The sequence below is a fragment of the Falco rusticolus genome, chromosome 8, assembly GCF_015220075.1.
Source record: "Falco rusticolus isolate bFalRus1 chromosome 8, bFalRus1.pri, whole genome shotgun sequence".
Lineage (NCBI taxonomy): Eukaryota > Metazoa > Chordata > Aves > Falconiformes > Falconidae > Falco > Falco rusticolus.
Genome location: NC_051194.1, coordinates 56,492,769 through 56,517,017, shown reverse-complemented (window position 1 = coordinate 56,517,017; position 24,249 = coordinate 56,492,769). Strand labels below are relative to the sequence as shown.

Below are 24,249 nucleotides of genomic sequence, written 5' to 3'. Positions count from 1 at the left end.
TTTAGAAATAGGCATTTTGTGGGATTTCTCCAGCCTGCTTGAAAACCACTTGTATTTTATGGTTTGATTTTGACTTTTCTATAAAGAAGGCAGAATTTCTAATGGTCTTTAAGCATCAATCCTTCCCTAAGAGGTTAGACAAAAAGAAAAATATTGAACAGAATTTAGGAGACCAAGCCTGCTCCCAAAGGACCCAAGGTCAGAAATGGTCTCATTTCAATGGAACAGTCTAGTGGTAATATTTCTGCCTTCCTCTTAAATATTAGTCTTCCTTTCCTTCTCTCCTTATGTGTTTGCCATAGCTCTCATCTCTCTAGGAGCTATGATCCACTGCCAAGATTTGTTCTACTCTCCATGTAATTTATGACCCTGTCATGCAGCTTATTCATACACACTTTCCCAGTGGCAAGGCTGAGGATACTGATGTATTTAAATGCTGTTCATAGAGGCGAGGGAAGCGGGGTCCGGAGAAACAAGGCACATGCCTAGCTCTATTCAAGTGACAGCCAAGGTAAATCAAATAGTGGAATTACTGCAACAGGTAAAGCTAGACACTTTAATTAATCTTTGCAGGGTCAGGATCAGAGTCTTTCAGTTCCAGAAAGTACCTCACAGATCTCTAAGCCGTGAGCCAACAACAGCAACAATTTCAGTGCACTTGGTTTCCTCTAGCCTGACACTGCTTCCCTCAGCTGACCTACCTTCCCCTTGGCAATGTTTCTACCAGACACTATGTGCCTACGGGAGCCAGGGGCCTAAATGACATGTCTGTATAGACTCAGATACTAAGAAACCTAAATTGTACTGTCCTTCAGTGGGACTTAGGCTCACAAGTCTCTTGGACCTGGCCTGTTGAACAATATTAGATCTCAAACACATGGGAGGTAGATGCCCATATGTCAACCTGAACCCCAGGCATTTCAGAGATGCTTAAATACCAGTACTCCAGAGCCCAAAGCTCTACCACAGAGTCATCTTACAACAACATTGGTAAAATACTACTGATTTTCCTGTGATCCTTAGATTTTGTTGTCTTAAGTATTTCCCATGCACAGATGATACACTTTCTATAAAAAAATTGTATCAAAGGTATGTTTCTCTCTGCCCCTTTTTTCCTTCAAGGCTTTCCATATAAAAACTGTCTCAGGCTGTTTTATTTGCCAGAGGGAGAAAAAGTGTAATTTTTAGAAGCTATGTTTCAGCAATACTCTCTAAAGACAGGAGGCATAAAAGGCCCTTTACAGCCTCCCATTTCCACGTCCCTGCACACCACTGAAACAACCTAAAAACACTGAGAAGGAAGCATCAGTCAGGAGATAAATGCCATGTGTAGCACTTATTTTCAATATTACGCATGACATTTCTCATTATAAATTAATTGAAGAGACACACTGTCAAAACCTTTCCCTTCATTTAATGTGCATGTAATCCGCATTTTATACTAAAGCACTCTATGGAAAACATAAATGCTGTTCCTGTAAAGTTATTTATGACCTCTTTCCATATTGTGTATAAATCTGGAGAGTATAATCAAATGCAGAAGCAATGTATATCTCCAGACGCTGAAGCTTCTACCTGCCTTTACAAATATTTCAGCTATGGCATGGACAGAAAGTCGGTTTATACTAATCTAGCCAGATTAATACCCTAATTTGACAATACGTATTTAGGCAATGTTTGCTTTAATTTCTGCATGACCTGACTAAGCAAAAATGTGCCTGCAATAAATATGGCTGGCTTGGGACATATTCTATGAGTACAAATATCCCATGCATCATCAAGAGCTTTGGGATGTTTGTTTTTAGTGTATGACCACAAGATATGATGCATCTTCGTAAAACTTCCTACTTCACTTAAGAGTTATGCTCAGCTTTGTTGGTGTTGCCAGAAGCTATCCTGGAAAACGTTATGAGAAGCTTTCCTCTCCAGACTGTGTCAAACTATTTAGGCTTTTCTTTCCTTTGAAACCCCCCTTTTTTTGTGGAAATGCGAACAGTTACTCAGTTTGGAAAGTCCCTAGATCAACCTGCCAGCAGGTCCAAATCCTACTCTTTTAAAAAAATGTGAATTTTATTGTTCAGTTCAACAGGCTGGATTGCAATCACCTTACTGTAATCAGGTAAGAGATTCAGTTTTTCATCCATTACATGCTTAAGTGTCTGCCTGGTGACCACTCTATGACATTACAGGAGAAGTGTAGACAAGAAAGTGTAGGTTAAATTACAATGCCATCTCTTTCCTACACACCAAAGGCACTTGCTGGTCTTGAAAGGAGAATTTTGCAAGAGAAGGGATGTGTTGGAATGACCACCTTTCCTGCAAAACACTTTGAAGCTTTAAATTGGTGTGTAAGTGTTTGGAAGTAGTGAAATGGATTCCTGGAATATGGGCGCATCTCCTTGTTCTGGGCAAACTGACTTGTTTACACTCGTGACAGCCCAGTGGAAAACTTCTTGCAGTGTAGCTGTCTAAGCCAATCGTAAATACATCAATGGTTAAATACCGTCAGTGATAAAACCTCAATTTGCACACAGAAACTCCATTGGTGTGACTGTTATCAGTATAGATGACAGAAAGTGTTATGTAAAAAGGTCCATGAAAACTGTGTATATTTATTGTTGCTACAATAATTCATCATCCCAAGAGTAAGGAACGCTGCAAACTCCATAAATACTGTCAGAAAGATAGAAGTAAGTGATGATTGTTGGAAAGCATCGGCTCCAAATCTGTATGATTTCATGGATAGGTAGTTCAGTACAGACTAAAAATACAAACTCCAAGATGCAAAGCAACCCCAAAACCAGAACAAGGATTATAATAAAAAAGCATATGCAGACTATTATCAGTTTTGAGTGCCAGCAAAAAAAAAAACAAAAACAAAACAAAAAATCTCAAAAAAATCCAAGGTCTAGCCCACTATAATCAACATTTGAAAGTAAGGAATTAATTCAAAGGATTAATGACAGAGCAGAAATTCTCTGAGTCAGTCTGTTGCCATGAAGTCCAGCTTTCAACCAAAAATTAATCAAAACACATCTAGATTTTAACATATACCCGCACCAGAAATAGTTAAGCAATGAGACATAGGACTGAGGTAGCTCCATTTCTCAGCCTGACTCTACAGTTAGAGGTATCCAACAGGAGTGACTTGGGAGCAAGAAATCTTATCAATACCTATGCCTATATAGGACCAAAACTCTCCACTAGCAAAGCTCCCTAGGTAAGAATCATACCTGTAAGGGGCCCTGACTTCAGACTAATTATGAGTTGAATGATTGACACACAATGAAACTCCAGCCCCCTTTACTAAAATTTCTTGCTAGAAGCTCATCTTTCACAAAGGTTTGAGTAAGTCAGAAACAGCCCTTGTTCTGGGCCTCTCCCTGGGCTGGATTCCCACCCACAGAAGAGAAATAGTTGCAGAAGTCCCACAGGAGAAGTGACAGTATTGCTGGGCCACAGAAACAGCCAAGTTAAAATAAATACATCCAAAACCAAGGAACAACTTACTGGCCGGGAGACCTGGGCTACCGGAAGGGAGAGGGTGGAAGAGTAGGGAAAAGAAAGTGAGAATGAAGACAGGGAGAAGACCCAAGTTCTTCCCCAGAAGCTGGAAAGTATAAAAGGCGGCCAACAAGAACTTCTGGGCAGGGCTGAAAAACAAGTGAAAGTGAGAGCTTCTCTCATCTTTACGAGCGCAGCCAAAAACTCAGGCTACCAACAGTAAAAGGAGGGAAAAAAAAAAAGCTAACCCTTCAAAATTGGCAGCAAATAACTATCCACACTCCTTGGCTCCATGTAAGGCTGGGTGGAAGGGGTAAGAAGCAAACAGGGGACAAACTGCAGCTTGGAGCCAAAATATTTTCCTTCTGGATGCTCCTGGCTCAGTTCAGCCCTTTGTGACTCTCAATTTCAACCCGTTACGCACTCCCCCATAATCATCATAATAAATAGCTGTTTGCTTGCTCAGTGCATTCAACTCCCCTGCAGCAAGCCAGACTTAACCCAGCACTAGCATTTATTTCTGGATTTTGACCAGGCCTGCCTAAAACCAAACAAGACTCAGTGCGATTTACCATATTCATTGGGAGAGAATAAAAGCAGTTTCACTCAAACACCAGGGTTCATGGCCAAGTTCACCTCATGCTGCTGGTGGCGATATCACCGTTACTTAACTTTGCTTTAGTACTTTTAAGACTGATGTGGAAAAAGGGAGGGTTTCAATTCTGTCTCTGGGCTTTGAGGGAGAAGCAAGTTACGCTAACAACATGGACATAACTGTTTTCTTTCCATTCCCCCCCCCCCCATCTATTACTGAAAAGTCAAATTATTGTTAAAAACCTGTAATAATTAAATAAAAACAGCCACTAGAATTAGGAGTCTTCCCCCATTACCACCACTGGGTGGGATTTTGGCCAAAATGCAGAAGTGAAAAAGAAAATAAGTCATAAGAAACTGCACTTTTCTAGCTGTCATGACTTTTCTCCTTCCTTTGTCCATGCTTAACATGTACATTTGCAATTGCAAACAATTGCAGGCATTGCTAATTCTCCCCTGTTAATTGTGGAGGGGGTTTCTGGCTCCTGATCTGCCAACCCTGTGCTCAGCAATGCAAATCCCCATTCTGCCCAGGCTCCTCGTAGCAATCCTCTCTAGCACATTTTGTCCCAGTAGCCCCCTTTCAGGGCCCTTTGGAGCTCTCTCACCTTTGCTTTGGAGAAAAGCTGCAGGATCGCATCTCCTTACATGCAAGGAATATTTAGCTGTGAGCTGGACGAAGACTTGCCTGTTCCCTGCAGGTGTCCTTGGGGGCTGCTTAACCTCTGAAAGGAGGAAAATAAGTGGCACAAGCAGGCAATTAGGGGGGGATTTCTTCTGAGCAGGACAGACATCAGCTGGGGAGGTGGAACATTCCTCAATAAGACAAAATAGTTCCAGCTCTGCCTAAAATATCTTTCAGGAGCTGGCAACACTGTGCTTGGTGCCCCAAGCCAGGTCCCACAGCCCCATACAATAGTGCTCATGACACATCCCAAAACACTGATTCAGACTTGAAAGCTGTCCTGATAAGTTTCCAGAAGTGCTCCAGAACTTCCCCAGCAGGGCATCAGGCTGGGATTTCCAAAGGATTTAGGGCAACATCAACAGGATTCACGCATCTATGAAAATCTCCACCAAACATCTGAAAATATGACGAAGAACATGTTTTCAGCTCTTTCATGCTGGTACTGCCCTTCCAAAAGCTTATCCTGTGGATGAGGGTCTGTCTCATGCTACTTGCCTGCCAATTCACATTGTCATGGGTCTCATGAGAGTTCTCATTTTTCTTGAAGTTCTGGCATCAGGAAGCATGACAGAATCTCAGTTTCCATTCTTAAATCACTTTGTATATGATGTAAACACCTCCTTAAAGAATCAGGAAAACAAACAAACAAACAAACAAACTGAAACCCCCAATAGAACCACTCTATCCAGAAAAGAATGAAAATGTTTAGCCCCCTGCCTTCCAGAGCTGTTCCTCTGATTTTGCAGGGTGTGACTCATGAGGGTTAAACACCTGGGGCTGACAGTACTGCAGACCAGAATGCAAAACAAGGGCTGTGGCTGTGAACTTCTCACCACTGCAAAGTATGACAGTTCAGATAGACCAAACTAAGTAACATAATCCATGGACAGCTAGAGAAAGGAAATGTGTTCTTCTGCATTGATGACACTGAACATTTCAATAAGAAAGACTGGGGAGGAGGGAGAAGAGAAGGGAATTTCCATTGAGAGTGCCAAGGATCTAATTAATATCCTGTTAAGGACCATTTATACACGATGAAATTCATTCCTACGCTGGGAGCCAGCATACAGTTACGTACCACTGAAGTTGTAGTTAACCGGCAGAAAGAATGAATTTCATTTAAAGAACGATGTTCCAGATTCCTGGATGAGACACTCAGGAGTGAATGAACCACTGTGCAGTAGAGCCTCAGCAGCCCTGAAATGAATTTTGCTGTGACCTAACAAAAACCACAGACTTGAAATTGTGATGATTCAGAAATTTTCAGCTCGCAACAGGAGTTCTTGCAAAATATTTGGGAACTGCAGGAAGTGTTTAATGGTCTCCCTATGTCAAGGAGAGGAATCCTGACCTCTTGTCTTTATGGTTCTTGTTTCTATGAGTGATAATTTTAGAAGGAGATGATTAAGCCCATGTGGCTTTCCTTCTAAGGTTGCTAAAGGAATAACAAGTGACCTGGCTTGGTCCTTTCTGTGCTGATTCATCTTCCCTCTTTGCTATTGGAATTTGCAGGAGAATGGTTCCAGGGACAGACTGTGCTCCCACTTATATGTGCAGCCCCCCTGTGAGTGTGTGCAGCAAAGGAAATCAAGTCAACCCAGTGGACCGGGTTATCTGCAGAGCAATACAATGGAGCAACAAAAGTTAGGAGACCTTAAAAGCGTGTGCTTTTTCTAACCAAGAATCGAAAAGTTAGGATTTCAGTAGAAAATTTTGAAAAAGCCAAGAATATGAATCAGAATACCCATGGCTAAAGCAGAGGTTTAGGACATTCTTAATCCTTATTCAGATGCAAAAACGATGGAAGGGTGGTTATAAATTCAAACTGATCTCATCTTAAGGAAGACTTCAGGTGAATCTTCCTTTCCTTTCCAGTTAGCTTGAGGGACAAACTGACAGTGGGACAGACAAGGGAGTTACATCCATTTCCCGAAATAAGTAAGAGACATCTCAGAAAGTCAAACAGCATGCAATATAGTAATTACTGCCTGTTTGTGTCATAATTACTGTCAGAGATCCCTTAGAAGTAAAAGCATGCTGTTCCAAATTGTGTTGAAATACGACTTGTAAGATTATTTGTGGCTGCTAATAAATGATGGCTATGCAAGAAACAAATTTGAACATTGTTGAAAATTATCATTTTGTTTTATGTGCTTTCAGAAATGTTTTCTTAAGCAGGAATCTTACAGTTGTCCCTGTATTTGTGTAACTAATGCTGTGGAAAGCATTCGACACAGTCACACACTGGCTAACACTGTATTTCTCATGCCATTTTCAGACTGAATCCCATTTTCAGTTTTATGTAAATACTTATACTGTCCTTGAAGACCTAAGCACAATGCAAAATTACATGAACTGGACTTAAAGCAGGCATAAATGAGGTCAATGTTTATCATTTAGCCTTCATGGTGAGTACATCGAGCATATGAACCTTTAAAAAGCCATTTTAAAACAGTTACTAAAAGCAGCGTGCTGGAAATGGGGGTCACTAGAAGCAGCATCATGGAAATGCATCTAGAAGTCCTGTTTCTTGGGAGCAGGGACCCTCCTCTTCTGTTGCCTGCAAAGAGCTGGTAGGTACACGTACCTAGACTTACAGAGGTTATAGACCCCCTGGAGCACTCTTCAGCTATGTTTGCACAGCATCTGGCACACACAGGCTCTTCCTCCACAATGAGGACTGCTGGTTGCTTCCTCATGTTTGCTTACGCCACCATATCCCATTCCTTATGAATTACCTGTACCTAGTTCTTACATTTTAAGCAAGTTTCCCCTGGCAATTTTTATTTATCATGATCCTCCTGTACTTGAAAACTCCACATTACCCTTTCCTTTTCCATGTCAATTGAGCTTAATTAGCAACTGGTAGCAGCAGCAGGACCTGTTCAAACACTCACTGGAAGGGTATGTAGAAGCAAGTACTGCACAGAAGCAGCGCTACACTGCATACGGTGCAGAAGAAATTGAAAATTTGACCAAGACCTAATCACACTAACTGGAAAAATGATTTAAAATTGCCTCCTCGTTGCACATATGTGTTTCCTACAAGGAAAACTCTTCTTTTGTACTGATTTCCACTCAGCAATGCTTCCTTTGGAGCAGGATAGGTACACTACACCCCAGTTATAAATGGTCATACAGCATCATTTTCTGACAATGTGCTTTTCACCTCACTTCTACCAGAGAATTCCAGACATGTTGTAAGCTGGAATTTGAGTTTGATGCTTCATATCTTAGGTCTCAGAAAAGCAGGAACACTTTCTGAAAGCAGGCTCTCATTTTAAGAAACCGGGTATTTGCTAGTTTATGATAATGTGTTCTGCTTCCAAAGCTAAAGCTCTCCCTTGCTATACCTGCCTTAGTACTGTGATTATTTTGAGGAATAATGTGTGTTCGGTAACTCAAAAAAAAATAATGCAGCACAGTAGGGTCTAAAAATAAAAATTAGGAAAGATGGGAATTAGCTCACCACAGCTCGCCTCAACTGTCAGGTCAGGTTTTAATTTCCAGTAAGTTTCCAGCAGGGAAGCTTATGTTAATGTATCTGTGAGCATCCCTCATACGGAGGAATAGAAATTTCTTTGAAAACTGATACCTGACATCACAACTACGCGCTTTCCTAGAACAAAGCATGTGCTGGATCTGTACACTGCTTACTGAAAGAGTCTTCGTCCCAAGTGATATACTACTGCTTGCATTTCAGTAAAGATAATACAAATGGTTTGCAGTAAAGGGAACGACAGTTTGGTGCTCAACTTGCTGAGAACTCTTATGGAGACCTGTGGATGTTCAGCTTGAGATGTCTGGAAACACTGTAGGCTACTTCACACTCATGTTTGTCTGAAGATTTGCTTTACTAGATCAGGAACCACAGCAGACTTTTAGATTAATAACCCCTTTGCCAAGGCAGGGTATGCATGAGAGGCATGAAAATGATTAGCTACGAGACCTTCCTATACAATCTGAACTTGAGCACCAGTCCAGGCACTGTACCAGGAATGGGCACACTGCTTTGCTCACTAGCAGGTTTCTGCTCGAAGCCACAATTACAGTGCACACTGTCTGCTTTGCACTACCTCCTTCAAACTACGGAAAAAGAGACGCCCCGCCAAAGCAGCAGAGATGGCTATGGGAAGATGACGGGAAAGAAGACAACAAAATTTGTGTACAGCGGGGTTACATTAGATCTTCACACTGAAGATCCCATATCCTGAAAAGGGGTTCAAAGCCCAGCATTTCTTCCCCCCCCCCCCCTTTTCTTTTGTTCACAGAATTGATTTTGGACAGCAAGCGATAAAGTCAGAGAAAGAGGCTACTGAATTTACTTTGAAAGGAATGTAATCTCACAGTTTTTTCCAAGTGAGGTGTGAAAGATTTTAACTTTGAGACACTAGCAACAGATTAAACATCTCTTAGGGTCTCCTATTTCCAACCCGTACACGTATGTTATGCCTCACCTTCTCCCCTGTGCAGAACATTATTTCTCCTGAACGGAGCGGTATCAGCTTACAGGCAGCGTTGCTCAAAGGAAAAAGAAAAGTTTGTCTCTCCCCACAAAAGCCATTTTGTTAAGCCAAACGTTCTACAAAATGGCACGGCCGCCTCGCAGCCCGCTCTCCTTGCGGGGCCAGGCCTCTCACCCCCACCAGGCTTCCCGCACTGCCCACCGCTCGCAGCCCCCGCCCCGCGCGGATCGGCCCTTTGTGCGGCCGGGCCGGGCCGGCGGCGCTCGTCGGGGCGGTGGCGGCCCCCGCCGGCACCGAGGCCAATGGGCGTCGGGGTGGCGGCGGCCGCCCCCTCCCCGCGCCGCCCGCCCTATATAGCGCCCGGGCGGCGCCGCTGTCCCGTCCGTCGGGCTGCTTGCGAGTGGCGCCGCAAGCCGTGCCGTGCCGTGCCGTGCCGTGCCGTGCCGTGCCGTGCCGTGCCGTGCCGTGCCGTGCCGTGCCGTGCCGTGCCGTGCCGTGCCGTGCCGTGCCGTGCCGTGCCAGAATGCCGTGCCGCACCGTGTGGCGGCTGGCGCTGCTCGCTCTCTGCCTGGGGGCTGCAGCGGCTGGGGGTGGCGGCAGGCACCGCCGCGGAGGCGGCGGCAAGAGCCGGCGGCAGGCGCAGACCACCTCGGTACCTCAGGGCACCCCCGCGCAGGGCAAGCGTGAGTACCGCGCCAGGATGGGGTCCCGCGGGCAGGGCATGGCGGGGGCTCGGCCCGGCCCCTTCGCAGCGCGGACGGGACGCGAGTGTTTCCCCGCAGCCCGGCGCCGCCGGGTGACCCCCGGGGGGCTCTTTCTGTCGCTCGGGCTCCACAGCTCGGCCCATCGCAGCCCTCGGGCTCGGCCAGACCCGCACACGTGGGAGGCTGCGGGCAGCCGCCGGTGCCCGCCGCAGGCGCCGTTTGCCGGTGCCGTGTCCCGTCCTCCCCGCCTCTACCGTCGGTAACTCCAAACTTTTCTTTCTCTTCCCCTGTGCTCCCCTCTCCTCCTCCTCTCCCCCCAGAGACCTGTTATGACAACGGAAGATACTATCAGATAAACCAGCAGTGGGAGCGCATTTACCTGGGAAACACGCTGGTCTGTACCTGCTATGGTGGAAGCAGAGGGTTTAACTGTGAAAGCAAGCCTGAACGTAAGTCGGTGGTCTCTTTTTGTCCGCATCAAGACCCCAGCATGGCTTTTGATGCGGAGTAAGCTAAGTCTCATACTGAGCTATAACTAGCAGTCTGGGTTTGCAGCTGAAGTTTGGTACTTAGGGTCGGTAACGGACCTACACTCAATTACACTGAAGATCTGGCTTGGGATTTTAAGAAATGCTTTTCATTAGCGATGGGCCTGCCATCAGAACCCTGAGCCAAACATCACTCATCTCTCTGGAGGATTGGATCTAAACATTAATTTTCGAGCCAACCTCTTCTTTATAATGAACTGAACTGACTCCTGGACTCGCACGGGGAAGTTCAAATCTGGAGTCACTTTGCAGCTCTGGCTCTGTGCTGTTTGATTGCTTCACCCCAACTTTTCATAGCTGCGCAGTGTCGTCAGCTTGTTTAAAAATACTTCAACTTACAACTTTCCACAGCCCCCGGCCGTGCTGTGAGCTTTCTATAATTGAGTGTAAAATGAGATTGTTTAGTCTTCTGCAGAAAAAGTTTAGGTAACAGAAAGAAATTTAAGTGCAACGCCTGCTGGAAGATGCCTCTCTCTGGGATACAATGCAGCTTAGATTATCAGATGTGATTTATCTCTATTTATTGTTCTGAAGCCACTGCTTTGCCGTAACTCCTTTATGTTGCGCTGGATATGCAAGAGAGAAAAACTGGTTCCTAGCTGATAGTGTTCGTGTAAGACGGATGGGAGCGTCCCAGAAATCTGTTTTGCAAGATTTGTGTGCTGCCTGCCTTGCAGCTTTGGTATTTTAAGGAATGCTCACCCCCTTGCTCCCCCATAAAAGGGGGTTGATCTACCCTTCCTTCCCCTGCAGGGATTCCCAAGCTTTAAAGTTTCAAAGTCTAATAGCAAGTTTACCTTACGGCACAGTTAACTTTTATCAGTCCGGTATTGCAGAAGGTTGTTCTGTTGCAGATTTTGAGTCTGGTGGCAGCACTGACATAACCATTCTGTAATCACTTACTCATGCATGAGTGTGAACAGTTCACAAGTAGTACTGTTGACTTCAGTGGGACTGCTGCAGAATTTGGGATTAATGCACTTTTTTATTTACCAAGTCAGAATGATTAGTGTGACAAGGCACGCCGCTTCTAGGGGATGTTTGCTCCCTCCTGTCCTGTTACACTTCAGACAGCTGGGATTGATCCTTTCAGAGCATGGCTGCCCACATGCCATGCTCAACTTCTGGCTCACTGCGGGAGTGAAGCTGAGGTTATTCAGCATCATGGGGACCTTGAGGGGGCAAATTTCACCCAAGTTCCTCGCTGCTGCTCTATCCCAGGAAGAAAGAGGAGACTGATACGCATTTGTCCTCAGAAAAAAGGTGTATCTGTGTGAGGAGGCAAGGAATATGTGTTTCTGTTGGCTGTGCATGTTACTGGCATGGTTACATGAATTTGATTTTTCTCCTCTCATAGCTGAAGAGACTTGCTTTGACAAATACACTGGATCCACTTACCGAGTAGGGGAGACTTATGAGCGCCCCAAGGACTCCATGATCTGGGACTGTACTTGCATTGGAGCTGGACGTGGGAGAATCAGCTGCACCATTGCCAGTATGTAACTAAGAGCCTATTACTAGAGCTATTGTTCCGTAGTGTCGTATTTTCCACAGCAAATTATACAATATACCCATTGCCCATTAACTAGAGTTGGGAGGGAGTTAGTCCAGAGTCCATTAAAATCTTGGAATTGAAGCCTTTGCCCCATGTATATACATTTGCACAACCAAATGCCCCTTTTATTTAAGGGGTGAAGTGCTATGTGTAAAAAAAAAAAAAAAAAAACCCAAAACAAACAAACCAAAACAAAAAAAACCCCAAACCAACAAAAGAACAACCAAACCCAAAACAAACAAAAAACCGCACCGACCCCCCCAAAAACCCTCCCCCACCAAACCAAACAGAAAACCTCAGCCATATGCCAAAAGTTACTGTTAGTGTCCAGCCATATAGGTTAGTACATTTACTATATACAGGACTGTGTTATACTTTCATAGGTGCATTTATGAAAGTAGCTTTCTGACTTGGAAAAAAGTGAGTCTGATCTGCAGATAGTGAGTTGGAATAATACCATCAGCACTAATGGGACTACTCTGAATAAATGATAATAAATAAATACTATCCAAGAGCCAGTACCCCTGCCCTCCAAAAATGTCATGCCAACAGTTGTCCCTGAGGGAGCTGGGATTTAATATCCAGACACCAGCCCAATGTCTTTCTGCAACTCCTTTTTCACCAGCCTGACCTGTACTTTCCTTTTCCTTGCTCTTCCCTTGGTCCTTTCTTCCCAGCTCTCCTTTCACGTCTGACTGTCTGGAAATCCTTTCCTTATTGAGTCACTGAATTGTTCACAATTTCCCTTAAGTTCATAATTGGATTTTCTGTGAGCAAAGATGAAGATCACTGCGTGTCAGGACTTTTAGACTGAGATTTCAAAGTCCTTGAGGCACCTTTTGAGAAAAATCTTGTTCTTAAGTGTCCAGTTTCTTAAGACACATGCTGATCCTAGTAGCATTGCCACAGAAGACTCTGAAGCCAGCCGTTATTATAGCATGGGGAAAAAAATAATATGTTGAATCTAACAAGTAGAGCTGAAGCCCTCCTGAATTTACTGGCATTTTATTGGGCAAGGATGGTAAGTGTTGTAAGAAAAGAGTCAGTAAGGAAATGGCAAACATGAGAGCAGTCTCATTTCCTTATCAGCCTGTTTTAGAACTCACTGGAGAGTCTCACTGACTGCAACTGTCTTTGAATCAATCTTCCTAACTCGTAGATTCCCTAGTTTCATAAATAAGCCAATGAAACATTTCAGTGGCTCCTAATAAATTACAGAATGTGTGGAGGGTTTTTTTTGCTTGTTTTTTTTACTTGAAGAAGAAGACCCTGTGTATACAAACTGTCCTTTATTATGTTTTCCTCCCTGGACCTGGGCCAAGTGGTGGGCCCGGACTGCCTCAGGGCTGTGGGGCACTGGTGGCTGGGAATCTGCCTTTCCAGGGCAGGGATTCCAAACCTAACAGGACTGATGTCCCACTAGGGTGTCACACCAAGCATCTCTGTATTCTCTGCATGCTGGCCTGGCTGCCATGTCCCTCAGTTTTTCAGGGACAGTGACAGAGAGGCCCAAGTGCTACCCACCTCAGAACAAGATGGAGGCAACCCTCCCACACCAGCCCTCAGACTGGAGCGAGGTCTGAGGGAGAAGCAGGCCATGGCATTCCCTTTCACCAGCCAGGTTCCAGTGGTAGCTGTGAACCTGGAGGGCATTAGCTGAGGAGAACAGGGGCTAGGAGGCACATAAAATGGCGGGTGCCACTCTGCAGGCTGGAGGAGGAGGTAGCTGTGGCCTGCCCCACTCCTCCTCACCGCTCCAGCTGCCCCCCTCCGCCTCTGGCCAGCTGGCCCTTACCTTGTCCCCATGATGCTGTTCCTGGTGTGGTCCATCACCTTGGCTCTCCTCTTATCCCACTGCAGATCGCTGCCATGAGGGTGGCCAGTCCTACAAGATCGGTGATACCTGGCGCCGGCCTCATGAGACTGGCGGCTACATGCTGGAGTGCGTCTGCCTGGGCAACGGGAAGGGCGAGTGGACCTGCAAGCCCGTGGGTAAGTGGTGGCTTCCCTCTTCTCCTCCCTGCTTGGTCAAGGTGTACAGTCTCTTTTCTCCTAGTCTTCCCTGAGGTGTCCTCATGTGGGATAGCCCTAGGTGGACTGTTTATCCCTTTCCCTCTCACAGCTGAGCGGTGCTATGACAATACAGCCGGGACATCCTACGTGGTGGGTGAGACCTGGGAGAAGCCCTACCAGGGCTGGATGATGGTGGACTGCACCTGCCTGGGGGAGGGCAGCGGCCGCATCACCTGCACCTCCAGAAGTAAGTGCTGGCCTGGCACCCGCAGGCACCTCCTTTCTACTTATTTTCCAAATCTGTCCTGTGTCAAAAAGAAAAGGCATTCCATTTTCTGCCCTGTTGTAAGTGGCAGTAGTTTTAGAGGGATGGCCGACTCCTGGGAAGGGGTGGGAAGCAGGCCCCTCTGAGGTGAGAGGGGAGCGTTCACATATCCCGGTTGCCATCTGGGAATGTGCCAGAGAGCTGGTGATCTGCTGGTGACAGAGTGGCTGGATTATTGTGGGGTTTTAAACTTGATTTAGAGAGAAAGGTTTAAGAGATCCGCAGGCCAGCTGAGTTGTGGTGGCACGTCTCCCAGGAAGTCAAGAGAATTGCTTGGTCTGCAAAATGGTGGAGAGTTTGGCTTAATATCTCCATTTCTGTGTTTTTACATAGCCTCCTGAGGGAGAATTAGGTGCTTTTAAAGAGAAATATTTACCTACTCCAACAGCAGGATCTGCCAGACTAAAATGTCTTCTTGTTTTTTCTCAGTATTACTCTTTAATATGTATGTTAGCTAAAACAGGGTTTGTTTTGCCTGCTCTACCATCTCGCTTGTTAGTTTCCCAATATTTTGTTGTCAGTGTAAACATTCTTCATCAGTGCAGGTAACTTTTTTTAGTTTTAACATCACTGAAGGACATTACCGTAAATATTCCATTTTATTTGTATTTGCAAAGCAAACAAGACTTCTAAAATCCAAAATCTTGGTTGGTTGTTTACCTTCTGTTCCAGTTTTGTTAGAGGCAAGCTCTGTTGTGGAGCTACCATGGTTTACACCAGTTGCCTCAAGAAAATTTAACTTTGTACCTTACACCTTTGTTATGCAAGGTTTGAGAAACTCTTCTGTAGCATTTAAATTGCTTCATATTCAGTTGCCTTGGGGCACACAGAGAATGACTTTCTGCTGATATAAACAGCAGACCTGTAAAGAACTAAAACACTAAGGGGGCTGGGATTAAAACTTAAGATCTGGAGAGAATTGCTGAAGAAATAAGCTATAAAAATCAAACCAGCCTTGTCAATATTAAGTCTGTTAAAAACACATGGGGAAAAATCATTAACTGTCAAATAGGAATGAATAAAACAGAAGGTGGTGTTTGTGAATTTTGGAGGAGTTATTATTACTAATAAAAATGATTTGGCAGTATCTTTCCTCCCATAACTCGGACCTGCACTGTGGTATCATAGGGGAAATGGCAATATAATGACCTGTTCATTTTTCATTTTGTTTTCCAAATATAATCAAATAGAGAAATTCAAATTTATGTATGTAAAGTGATACCTGTAGCCCACAAAGGGGGCATTACATGTGCTGCTGTTATATATCTTTTATGGCCAGCATTTTCCAGAATTACAACTCATTTCTTGGGGGCACTTCAGCTTTTCATTGTTTAACTTGAGAATCTGAGTGTCCATAAGACAGGGTTTTTCTCACATTTGCAAAATTACATTATGAATACTTTTCCAATTTACCCCTCTTCTGGCAAATACTCAGGTTTTGATCATTTTAACTACTGCAAATTAGTAATTTGTTTTCCATGTTCGTGTTCTACCCCATGAGCTCTTTCAGTGCAATCTAGCATGATGCATATATCCTTCCACAGTTCTTCATAAATTCATGTTCATTGATCCATGATTGTATTTGAGCCACTGTATCAAGTTGCCCTTGAATGAGAAGGTAAAAACTTGTAATGGAAGAAGAAGTCGTTAATCCATGTGGATCTGGCATCCAGACAAAAGTAGTTTGTTATACTGTCCTTTGAACCCATTTACTCAATTCATCGGGGGCTGTGGGTTATTAAAGACAACAGGGAGATTTGGAAAGTCTAATATTGCTGGTATGACACGACCAGCTCATATTAACTTTACTGGAGCTTCATGCACGCTTCTTTTGGAAGAAATGGAATTTAACATACTGCCCTCAAAGAGGTTTTAGTTTCTTCCAGCTGAAGTAGAGGCCTGAACTTGAACTGTGCCCTGTGTATAGTATGAAGTTATCCAGCTACAGAGGCATCTGCTTTAAAAATGTCATTAAAACAAATTTAAGCCTTAAAGGTGTATGCTAGACAGAATGGGTTTAACATAGCTTTAAAAGTAACTAGTAGGAATGTTTTCAATCCAGTGTGTGCTTTTTCACATTTTGAACATAGTTTACCATGTTCACACTGGTAATGTTATGATGCTAATTTTGACGATGGCTGCAAAGTAAAAGCACAATTCTGGAAACAAATGGAACCTTAGACGAAAGCATCAGGATTTTCAGATGCTCTCAGTCAATGCAGGGTTTAGTGCATATAGGACTTGTAATAGTGGGCTGCAAGAATTGAGGTCAGCTTTCAGTAAAGGTTTTAAATTATCAGCTCATTTGATAGTGTTGGTTTTTCAGAACTATAAGTTACATGGTGAAGTCATGCAATGTGGAAATAGCTAAACAGTCATGTTCCTTATACAGATAGGTGCAATGACCATGACACCAAGACTTCCTACAGAATTGGAGACACCTGGAGCAAGAAGGATAACCGTGGAAACTTGCTTCAGTGCATCTGTACTGGTAATGGCAGAGGTGAATGGAAATGCGAAAGACACACATCCCTGCATACAACTAGCACAGGTAAGTGGGGCATCATAGTGTGTAAGGTAGGGGAAGGAACAAGGAATAGCAGGTTTTGAATGGCTAGGACTTGGAGCTGGATTGTGCCATCCTAATTTAGGTATTTAAAGAGTCTTGTCCAGGAAAAATCAGCAACAAAGAGGGTTAGAGTTCAGGAAATACACCTTGTTTGTGCATGTGTAGATAAGATTAATTTATACCTTGTTTCCATGCACAAATGGGGCTTGCATGTACAGATGTGATTGCCTGCACAATCACAGTGCAGTAAATCATGTCTAGGCCACGCATCCACAGGAACTATACTAGCTTTGTCTTGAGAGGGTGGCATTTCAAGTTAATATTTGAACTTTATGTATTAGCCTAAGGGTAATTTTCTTGAAGTGTCCTTAATTTAAACCCCACTGAGACCATCTGGTTTCTTTGACAAGATAAATATACCTACTAATGGTTGAGCTTTAAAAACCAGAAATGTCAAGGAATGTATGCAGTGCTACTTAATGCATGTACATTAGAATGTTGGTCATTTTGATATGAAATATTACCTGGTTTATAGGTAGCATATATTTTTTGCCCAAGGTTTATTAAAGTTTTCAGCTTCTAAATTTTTTTTGACCGTTTTGAGGATCTAGGTTTCCTATTGGTGAGTGCAATGTAAAACTTCTGTTTTCTTGCATTACCTACACTATATTATTCTTGGTAAATGAACTTTAACAGTTTGATAGCAGCAGGTTAACTTCAAACTCTCAGAAGGTCTAAACTTCAAAATGCGTAAAGCTTCAGGGGTGCCAGTATTTTGTTCCCATTATTGTTTTCCCTCTTTCAGCAGAGCTGAATTTGTGGAGATTCCTCTGAGAATCATTAGCAAAAACTTCCATAATGTAGACAACATGCCTCTTTGTCTCTTAGTATTATTCCAGGTGATAATGGGCCAAAACATTTTGATTCAATGTTTACAAATTCCAGAGTAAATGAATATGTTTGTGGTTTGTTTTTCTCTTCCAATGGAAAATTCAAAGCAAATCCTTTTTGCTTTATCTTCCTACTTCCTCAGTGGTTTTTTTATTGCCTTGTCACTGATCTTGATTGTTCTTTCCAGATTTCCTTCCACAAAACCTTTTTTTTCCAAAAAATTTGTTTCTAAACAATTCCTGTGAAAAGCGGTTGACCCTTAATCCTTTCTAAAGCCACTCTACAGTGGTGGAAACCAGAGGCTGTCATTAGTAGAAGTGGGATTCTTCTTAAAATTGTTATTTTAATTTTGAAGTTTGCTAAGTGGAATAACTAAAACATGTCTAGGGAAGCTAAGAGAGTTGTGCCTTCGATCTGATGGAGTGCCTAAAGGTTTTATTATTTCTGTGTTTGATTGAAGCATTCTGTTCTTTAGCTTTACGTGTAACTAGTTTTGGTTCTGTCCTGTGTTCTTCTGCAGGATCTGGCTCTCCTAGCTTCACGAATGTGCAGACTGCATTGTACCAGCCCCAGCCTCAACAGCCCCAGCCTCAGCCATATGGCCAGTGCATAACTGATAACGGAGTGGTGTACTCTGTGGGTATGCAGTGGCTGAAGACACAGGGAAGCCAGCAAATGCTTTGTACCTGCCTGGGCAATGGAGTCAGCTGCCAGGAAATAGGTATGAGTTTGTGTTTAGTGCCTGTTCAGTCCAGTGGGATCTCTGGGACTTTTGTGTGTGTATCAGAAATGTCTTCTGAAGAAGATTAACTGGAGAGACGTGCAAGGGGTGAAGAAATAGTTGTTTTGGTTATTTGAAGCCTGCTTCTGTCAGGCAGAAACATTTCCCAGTGAGTTATATATAACCTGCTGAGGGAAAACAGAGCCCTTGGGGAGCAGCATTAATAACTTTATTCAAATCGAGCTGCGATAATATATGTTTGGAAAAGAATGTAAAAGAATGACACAGCTGCAGAGCTATGTTGTCTGTTGGTGTCTATTGGCCTAGGTCCATGGCATTCAATGTGGGTTTGCAGCAACCAGTGGCTTAGCCTAGAGGGATTTTTGCCATTTTAGAGCCCCAAGGTTTGGGGATTGCTTAAGCCAGGGTCTAATGCTGTGATTTGCTTGTTTTAAAGCTGTGACCCAAACATATGGTGGCAATTCTGATGGAGAAGCCTGTGTTCTGCCTTTTACCTACGATGGAAGGACTTTCTATTCCTGCACCACTGAAGGCCGCACAGATGGGCACCTCTGGTGCAGCACCACTTCCAACTTTGAGCAGGACAGGAGATACTCCTTCTGTACTGAGCAGAATGGTAAGCTCTTCTCAGAAGATCTTCACATGCATGTGACCTTCATGCACAGATGGAGGAAGCAGCAGAGAACATAGGGGACAGGCTACCTGAACAATTCCGGCAGTCTGGAGGGAAGCATGCCTCTGCACCAGAGCAGTCCTGTGAATGAAGGACTGCCTGATGTCAGGGCACAGAAGTGCTCTTGGCATCTTTGGAGGGTGCTCAGGGTGATACAGATGTACCTTCTGAGTCCTGTTCTCTCTCCTCTGAGCTGACCTTAGAATGGGAGTGCCTAGGTGGGGTAGAGCATTGACCCAAAGGATGCTTAGTCTTTGACTTTGCTTGGCTGAATTCCTAGAGCAATGCCCATATTAGGCTGCGAAGAAGAGGATATCCGTGGAGTACAGTTTGTGCAGTCCTCTGTCACTCCCCCCATCCCGACTATCTAGCCAGGTTGCCATATATAGCAGAATCTTAATGTGATTTGTGATCACTGATCAAGAGCTGGTGCATGACTCATGCAGCAGCATTCCCTCTTGTCTGTGAATGGTCAGCGTTCCCTTTGCAGCACAATCTACCTGTGTGGTTACACTTACTGGGAAGCCCATCAGATGTCCATGGAACAGTACCCAGACAGCTTCTCTGGCATCTGACCTTGGAGAGAATTTTTCATATTCCCATGTGAAAATGCTGCTTCTTACACTGCATAGGTGTTTGTTTGTTTTTTTTTTTAAACTCTGTTCCACTTCAGCTGTTTTTTTGTGATGAAAGTCAAGCCTGTCTCTGCAGGACATAAAATATTCTTTCTTTTTAAGAAAAAAACCCAAGCAAAAAACCCACCACTGTCCCTGCCCACACACACATTCTTGTTTTAGTGAGGTTTCTTGTGATAAACTGTTGGAAATTAGAAATATCAATATAGAAAAGCCTCAACAAATGCCTCCTTGTTGTCAATTATTTGTAAAGCAGAGTTGCTCAAGAGGTGAGGAGTTTAGATTACAAACCTTTTTGCACTGCTGCTTGCAAAACATGAAGCTTCAAACCTGCAGAGAGGTTTTGACTCGTCCTGTTGTACGTAACTGAATTGTAACCCTTTCTGGAGGGCTAAGGCTTTACTTTAAGCCAAAGGGCACAACTGAGCTATTACTCAGATAATACAGGTATGCTGAGAACTGTGAGTTTATTTGATTCCCTAGGCCTTGGCACAAAGCAAAGCTACTTCCCAAACACAGTAAGGTTTGGGTTTCCTTGTTCCCCAGGAATTCCCATCGCTGGCTCTGCAACTCCTTCCAAAGCAAAATTTGAACTGAATTGACCTTGTGTAAGGCTTATGTTTCCAGATCTGAATTACTTAAAGCCAAGAAAAGAGGCCTGGGGATAATGTACAGGGTACATGTAGGAAAAAATAGTGGTTGGTTTTCCAAATTCTTCTGTGCATGCTGATGGATAGTGCAGACTTCATTTGCTTCTGTTTTCTTTTCACTTTTGTAGTTTTGGTCCAGACACGTGGTGGCAATTCCAATGGTGCTCTGTGCCACTTCCCCTTCCTGTACAACAACCGCAACTATACTGACTGTACTTCTGAGGGGCGGAGAGACAACATGAAGTGGTGTGGAACCACTGAGAACTATGATGCTGACCAGAAATTTGGTTTCTGCCCTATGGCTGGTAAGGCTGGGAACCATAAAGGGATTATGGATTACCTCTAAGCGGTTCCTTGAGCTGGAAAGTAAAATGTCTGTCATTGGTCAGTTACTGATGACTTCCAATGAGCTGCACCTCAGCCCAAAATCCCTTAAGGCATTTCTGAAGTTTTGCTTTGTCCTTTTTACCCCACTTGATCACCTCTAGCAGAGACTTAGGCAATGCCAGGAGAAGGCAATTTTCATTACTACTTTGCTACAAGCCAGTGGTAGGGCATGCTTCTCAGCTGGTGCAGACTGGTGTAGATCCATTAGAGAGCACTGGAATGTAGTGCTTTGTGGCCAGTGAGGTTTTTATCTTGCATCTACCAAAGCTGCTTCTTCATGGCTCATCACTTCCTTTTGCCCAAGTCTGTGGTCAGTGTGTTGCCCTGAAAATGACAGTAATGTCAAAATCAATGTTGTGGTCCATTCCTACAATCCGTGCTAGTCTCCATGATGTCAAGAGGGGACATGCAGGAGGGAATGTGACTACCAATTCTTAAAAGAAAGGCCTTTGGTAACTAATGGCAATGTAGCATCTGAGTCCTTAAACAGCTTGTGTAACGTGCAGGTCTTCAAATGGCTATGTTCATATAAAGGCATGTACATAACAAGAATTGATTCTTCCACATTGCACCCCTTGGACATTGTACAGAAGCTATTTCTAGTAGCTTTCAAATGAGCATTAAAATTAACTAACCCCTACAAGAGATCTGCACTTAGAGAATGTCATCACCCAGCAAAAATGCTATTTGAAATTGAGTGGGTGCCTAAAGCTTCCTTGTTAAGATGCAGAAACCACTACATAGTATGAAGGGGTATTGCAAATGGTCTAAACCCTCAAGGTCTTGTTAATTCTGGCCATGTAAAGTATTTTCTTGCTTTCTTTTCAATCAGCCCATGAAGAAATCTGCACAACCAACGATGGTGTCATGTACCGTGTTGGGGACCAGTGGGATAAACAACATGATATGGGCCATATGATGAGATGTACTTGTGTAGGAAATGGCCGCGGAGAATGGACTTGCATTGCCTATTCACAACTCAGAGGTACTGTTTTTCATGTTGATGTCACCACTTTAGCCTAAGCTTTGGGGGGGTGGGAGAAACTGGTTTTCTTTTCCATCATTGCATGTTTGAGCCCAGGCTCAAGAATTATGTATTATCAAGCCTTTCTTTGTAGTAGAAAGGGAATCAGAGGAGCTATGTGAAGTTCCTGTCTTGTTTATGTGCTGGAAAAGTACTATTTCGGTCTTTGCAGGCTAGCAAGCAGAAGCAAACTTGATTAGCTTGATCAGTAGGTATCCCTCTATGTTGAGGAATCAGCACCACTGTGACTTTAGAGAACCTAGTAGAAGTATGTCCCTGCCCCAATAACAGACAAAACTCCAGACTAGTCTGAATTTTGAATGCAGAGTCATTCTGTTTTCTTGTTCTGCAGTGAAATTTTCAATTCCTCTGTGCTGGATTAGCTTTTTGCTGGGTAATCTATATGAAAAGTTGGCAGGACAGCACTGAGATTACTCTTATTTACTTATTTATATGAGTAATCCAAGTGGAGAAGTGCTTAAGCAATACCAAAAAAAGAAGACTTAAAAGCACAGACATTTGATCATCCTACAGCTAGCTCACAGCATTGGATTCATGTCTGGAAAAGGCAGGGGGCTGCTGTCAAGCAGCCAAGAAAGGACTTTTAACACCACTGCTGAAATGGGTTATAGTTTATAGGGAAAGGCTCGCTGAAGGGCTTTGGGAGGTTTTGGGTTTTTTCCTAAGCATTTCCTTCAGAACAGTGAGAAATGCACTGCTACAAGTTCTGGTCTGTGAAACTCCTTTTTCCACATACATAGCTAGTTCTCTGCAACTTCATTCTGGACTTAAAGTAGTCTTTCTTTGTGAGGAGGGTGGAGATACTTTGCAAAGGCTACCTAAGAGCTGTTTAAACATAGCACCCAGAGAAGGTCCTTGGTGCCCATAGAAGGGTCTGAGTGCTGCTTGGTTTATCCTGATGCCATGCCCGTGGTGTGAGAAAGTACAATGGGGAATGAAAGCCTGGAATTAACAAAGTCGCTTCCCCAAGAACAGATGGTCTGTGATTGACTCCGGAACTGAACTTGGGTCTCTTGGGTTCCAGTTAAAAAACCAATATGCTGCTGGGGTGGTTTTCATGTTTGTTTTGTCTTTCTGCTCCTTGCTGTGATTAGACTGGCATTGGGAGTTCTGGGCCAGATCACAGGTTGACATGTCGCTGTTGAACCTAATAGACTGATACCATTGTACTTCAGCATGGGGTCTAGTTACTGTGTTTTGAGGGAAAAATGGATTAGTAGATGCCAGTAGCATCTTGGATGTGTAATAGGTCTGCTCCTGTCTTCAGATGACTACAAAGTGTTAGCAGAAGATGCCCAGCAAAATAACTTCTTGAGGATGTTTGTACTTCTTGATGGGATCTTTATGAATTTGGAGTAGCCGTTTCTCCTTGTGTAGTTCTAATGATTTCAGACAGTACTCACTGAGGTGTTTCAGTTTAGAACTTCCTCAGAGGAGGTAGTGTGAAAGGTAGTGTGCTGTTTTAGATTTTCTTTCACACGTGGAATCTGTCAAAAGGAGCAACCAGGCAGTTTTGTAGTCTGGACTGCATCCTGCAGATCTCTTTTCTGCAAGTGTTGCTTATTTGCACACAGCTGATAAATAAACTCAGGGGTGTATGCAGCACTACTCTGTGGTGATCACAGATATCAGGAGGGCTCCCTTTTGCCTGAGTGGAGCTTGTCATAGTCAGTGTCTGTAAGCTGATCAAGAGGAGGGAGTGATGTGACAAGCAGACAGATTTGGTCTTAACACTTAGAGCTATTGCTGACAAACTGTCTCTGCTCTTTTTCAAACAGACCAGTGCATTGTGGACGGTATCACCTATGATGTGAACCAGACCTTCCACAAGCGTCATGATGAGGGGCACATGCTGAACTGCACATGCTTTGGCCAGGGCCGGGGGAGATGGAAGTGTGATCCTGTTGGTAAGTCACCAGTTGTGCCCACTTGCCAAATGCACTCTGTGGCTGTGTAGAAACTGGTTACAGCACAGTGAAACTGGTGTGTGAATTTGGGCTCAGTCTTTGCTCACTTTCTGCCCTGAATCACACAACTGCAAAAGTACAAGTAACACTGGATTTGCTGGAGGGTAAGTGAAAAGGTATTTGTGGTTTTAAGGACATGAAGCCTGGGTTATCAGACATGCCATAGAAGTCAATGACAATGCAGTAGTAATGGATTGTGGCAACATACCTTTTAAAATGTAGGAGGTCATGGTAACAGGGCACATTAGTTCCTGGCTGGGGTGATTTGGCTGAACTCTGTTGGCCTAGCAGGC

General features: G+C 43.8%; 1 protein-coding gene across 7 annotated transcripts in view; it reads left to right on the top strand.

The window, feature by feature from the left end:
• Window positions 1-9,667: 9,667 nt before the first annotated feature.
• FN1 (fibronectin 1) overlaps window positions 9,668-24,249 on the top strand; it is a 55,956-nt gene continuing 41,374 nt past the window's right edge. For 2 of the 7 annotated variants that reach the window (XM_037396433.1, XM_037396431.1), the window contains exons 1-11: window positions 9,715-9,935; window positions 10,277-10,405; window positions 11,862-11,999; window positions 13,920-14,051; window positions 14,182-14,319; window positions 16,790-16,948; window positions 18,378-18,578; window positions 19,036-19,215; window positions 20,686-20,862; window positions 21,777-21,929; window positions 23,768-23,896. In XM_037396433.1, the coding sequence (XP_037252330.1) occupies window positions 9,776-9,935; window positions 10,277-10,405; window positions 11,862-11,999; window positions 13,920-14,051; window positions 14,182-14,319; window positions 16,790-16,948; window positions 18,378-18,578; window positions 19,036-19,215; window positions 20,686-20,862; window positions 21,777-21,929; window positions 23,768-23,896 (1,696 nt within the window). In that variant the 5' untranslated portion in view covers window positions 9,715-9,775. Of the gene's footprint in view, window positions 9,936-10,276; window positions 10,406-11,861; window positions 12,000-13,919; window positions 14,052-14,181; window positions 14,320-16,789; window positions 16,949-18,377; window positions 18,579-19,035; window positions 19,216-20,685; window positions 20,863-21,776; window positions 21,930-23,767; window positions 23,897-24,249 lie in introns of all 7 variants that reach the window. The other 5 variants (XM_037396435.1, XM_037396434.1, XR_005105640.1 and 2 more) reach the window with 4 other exon arrangements.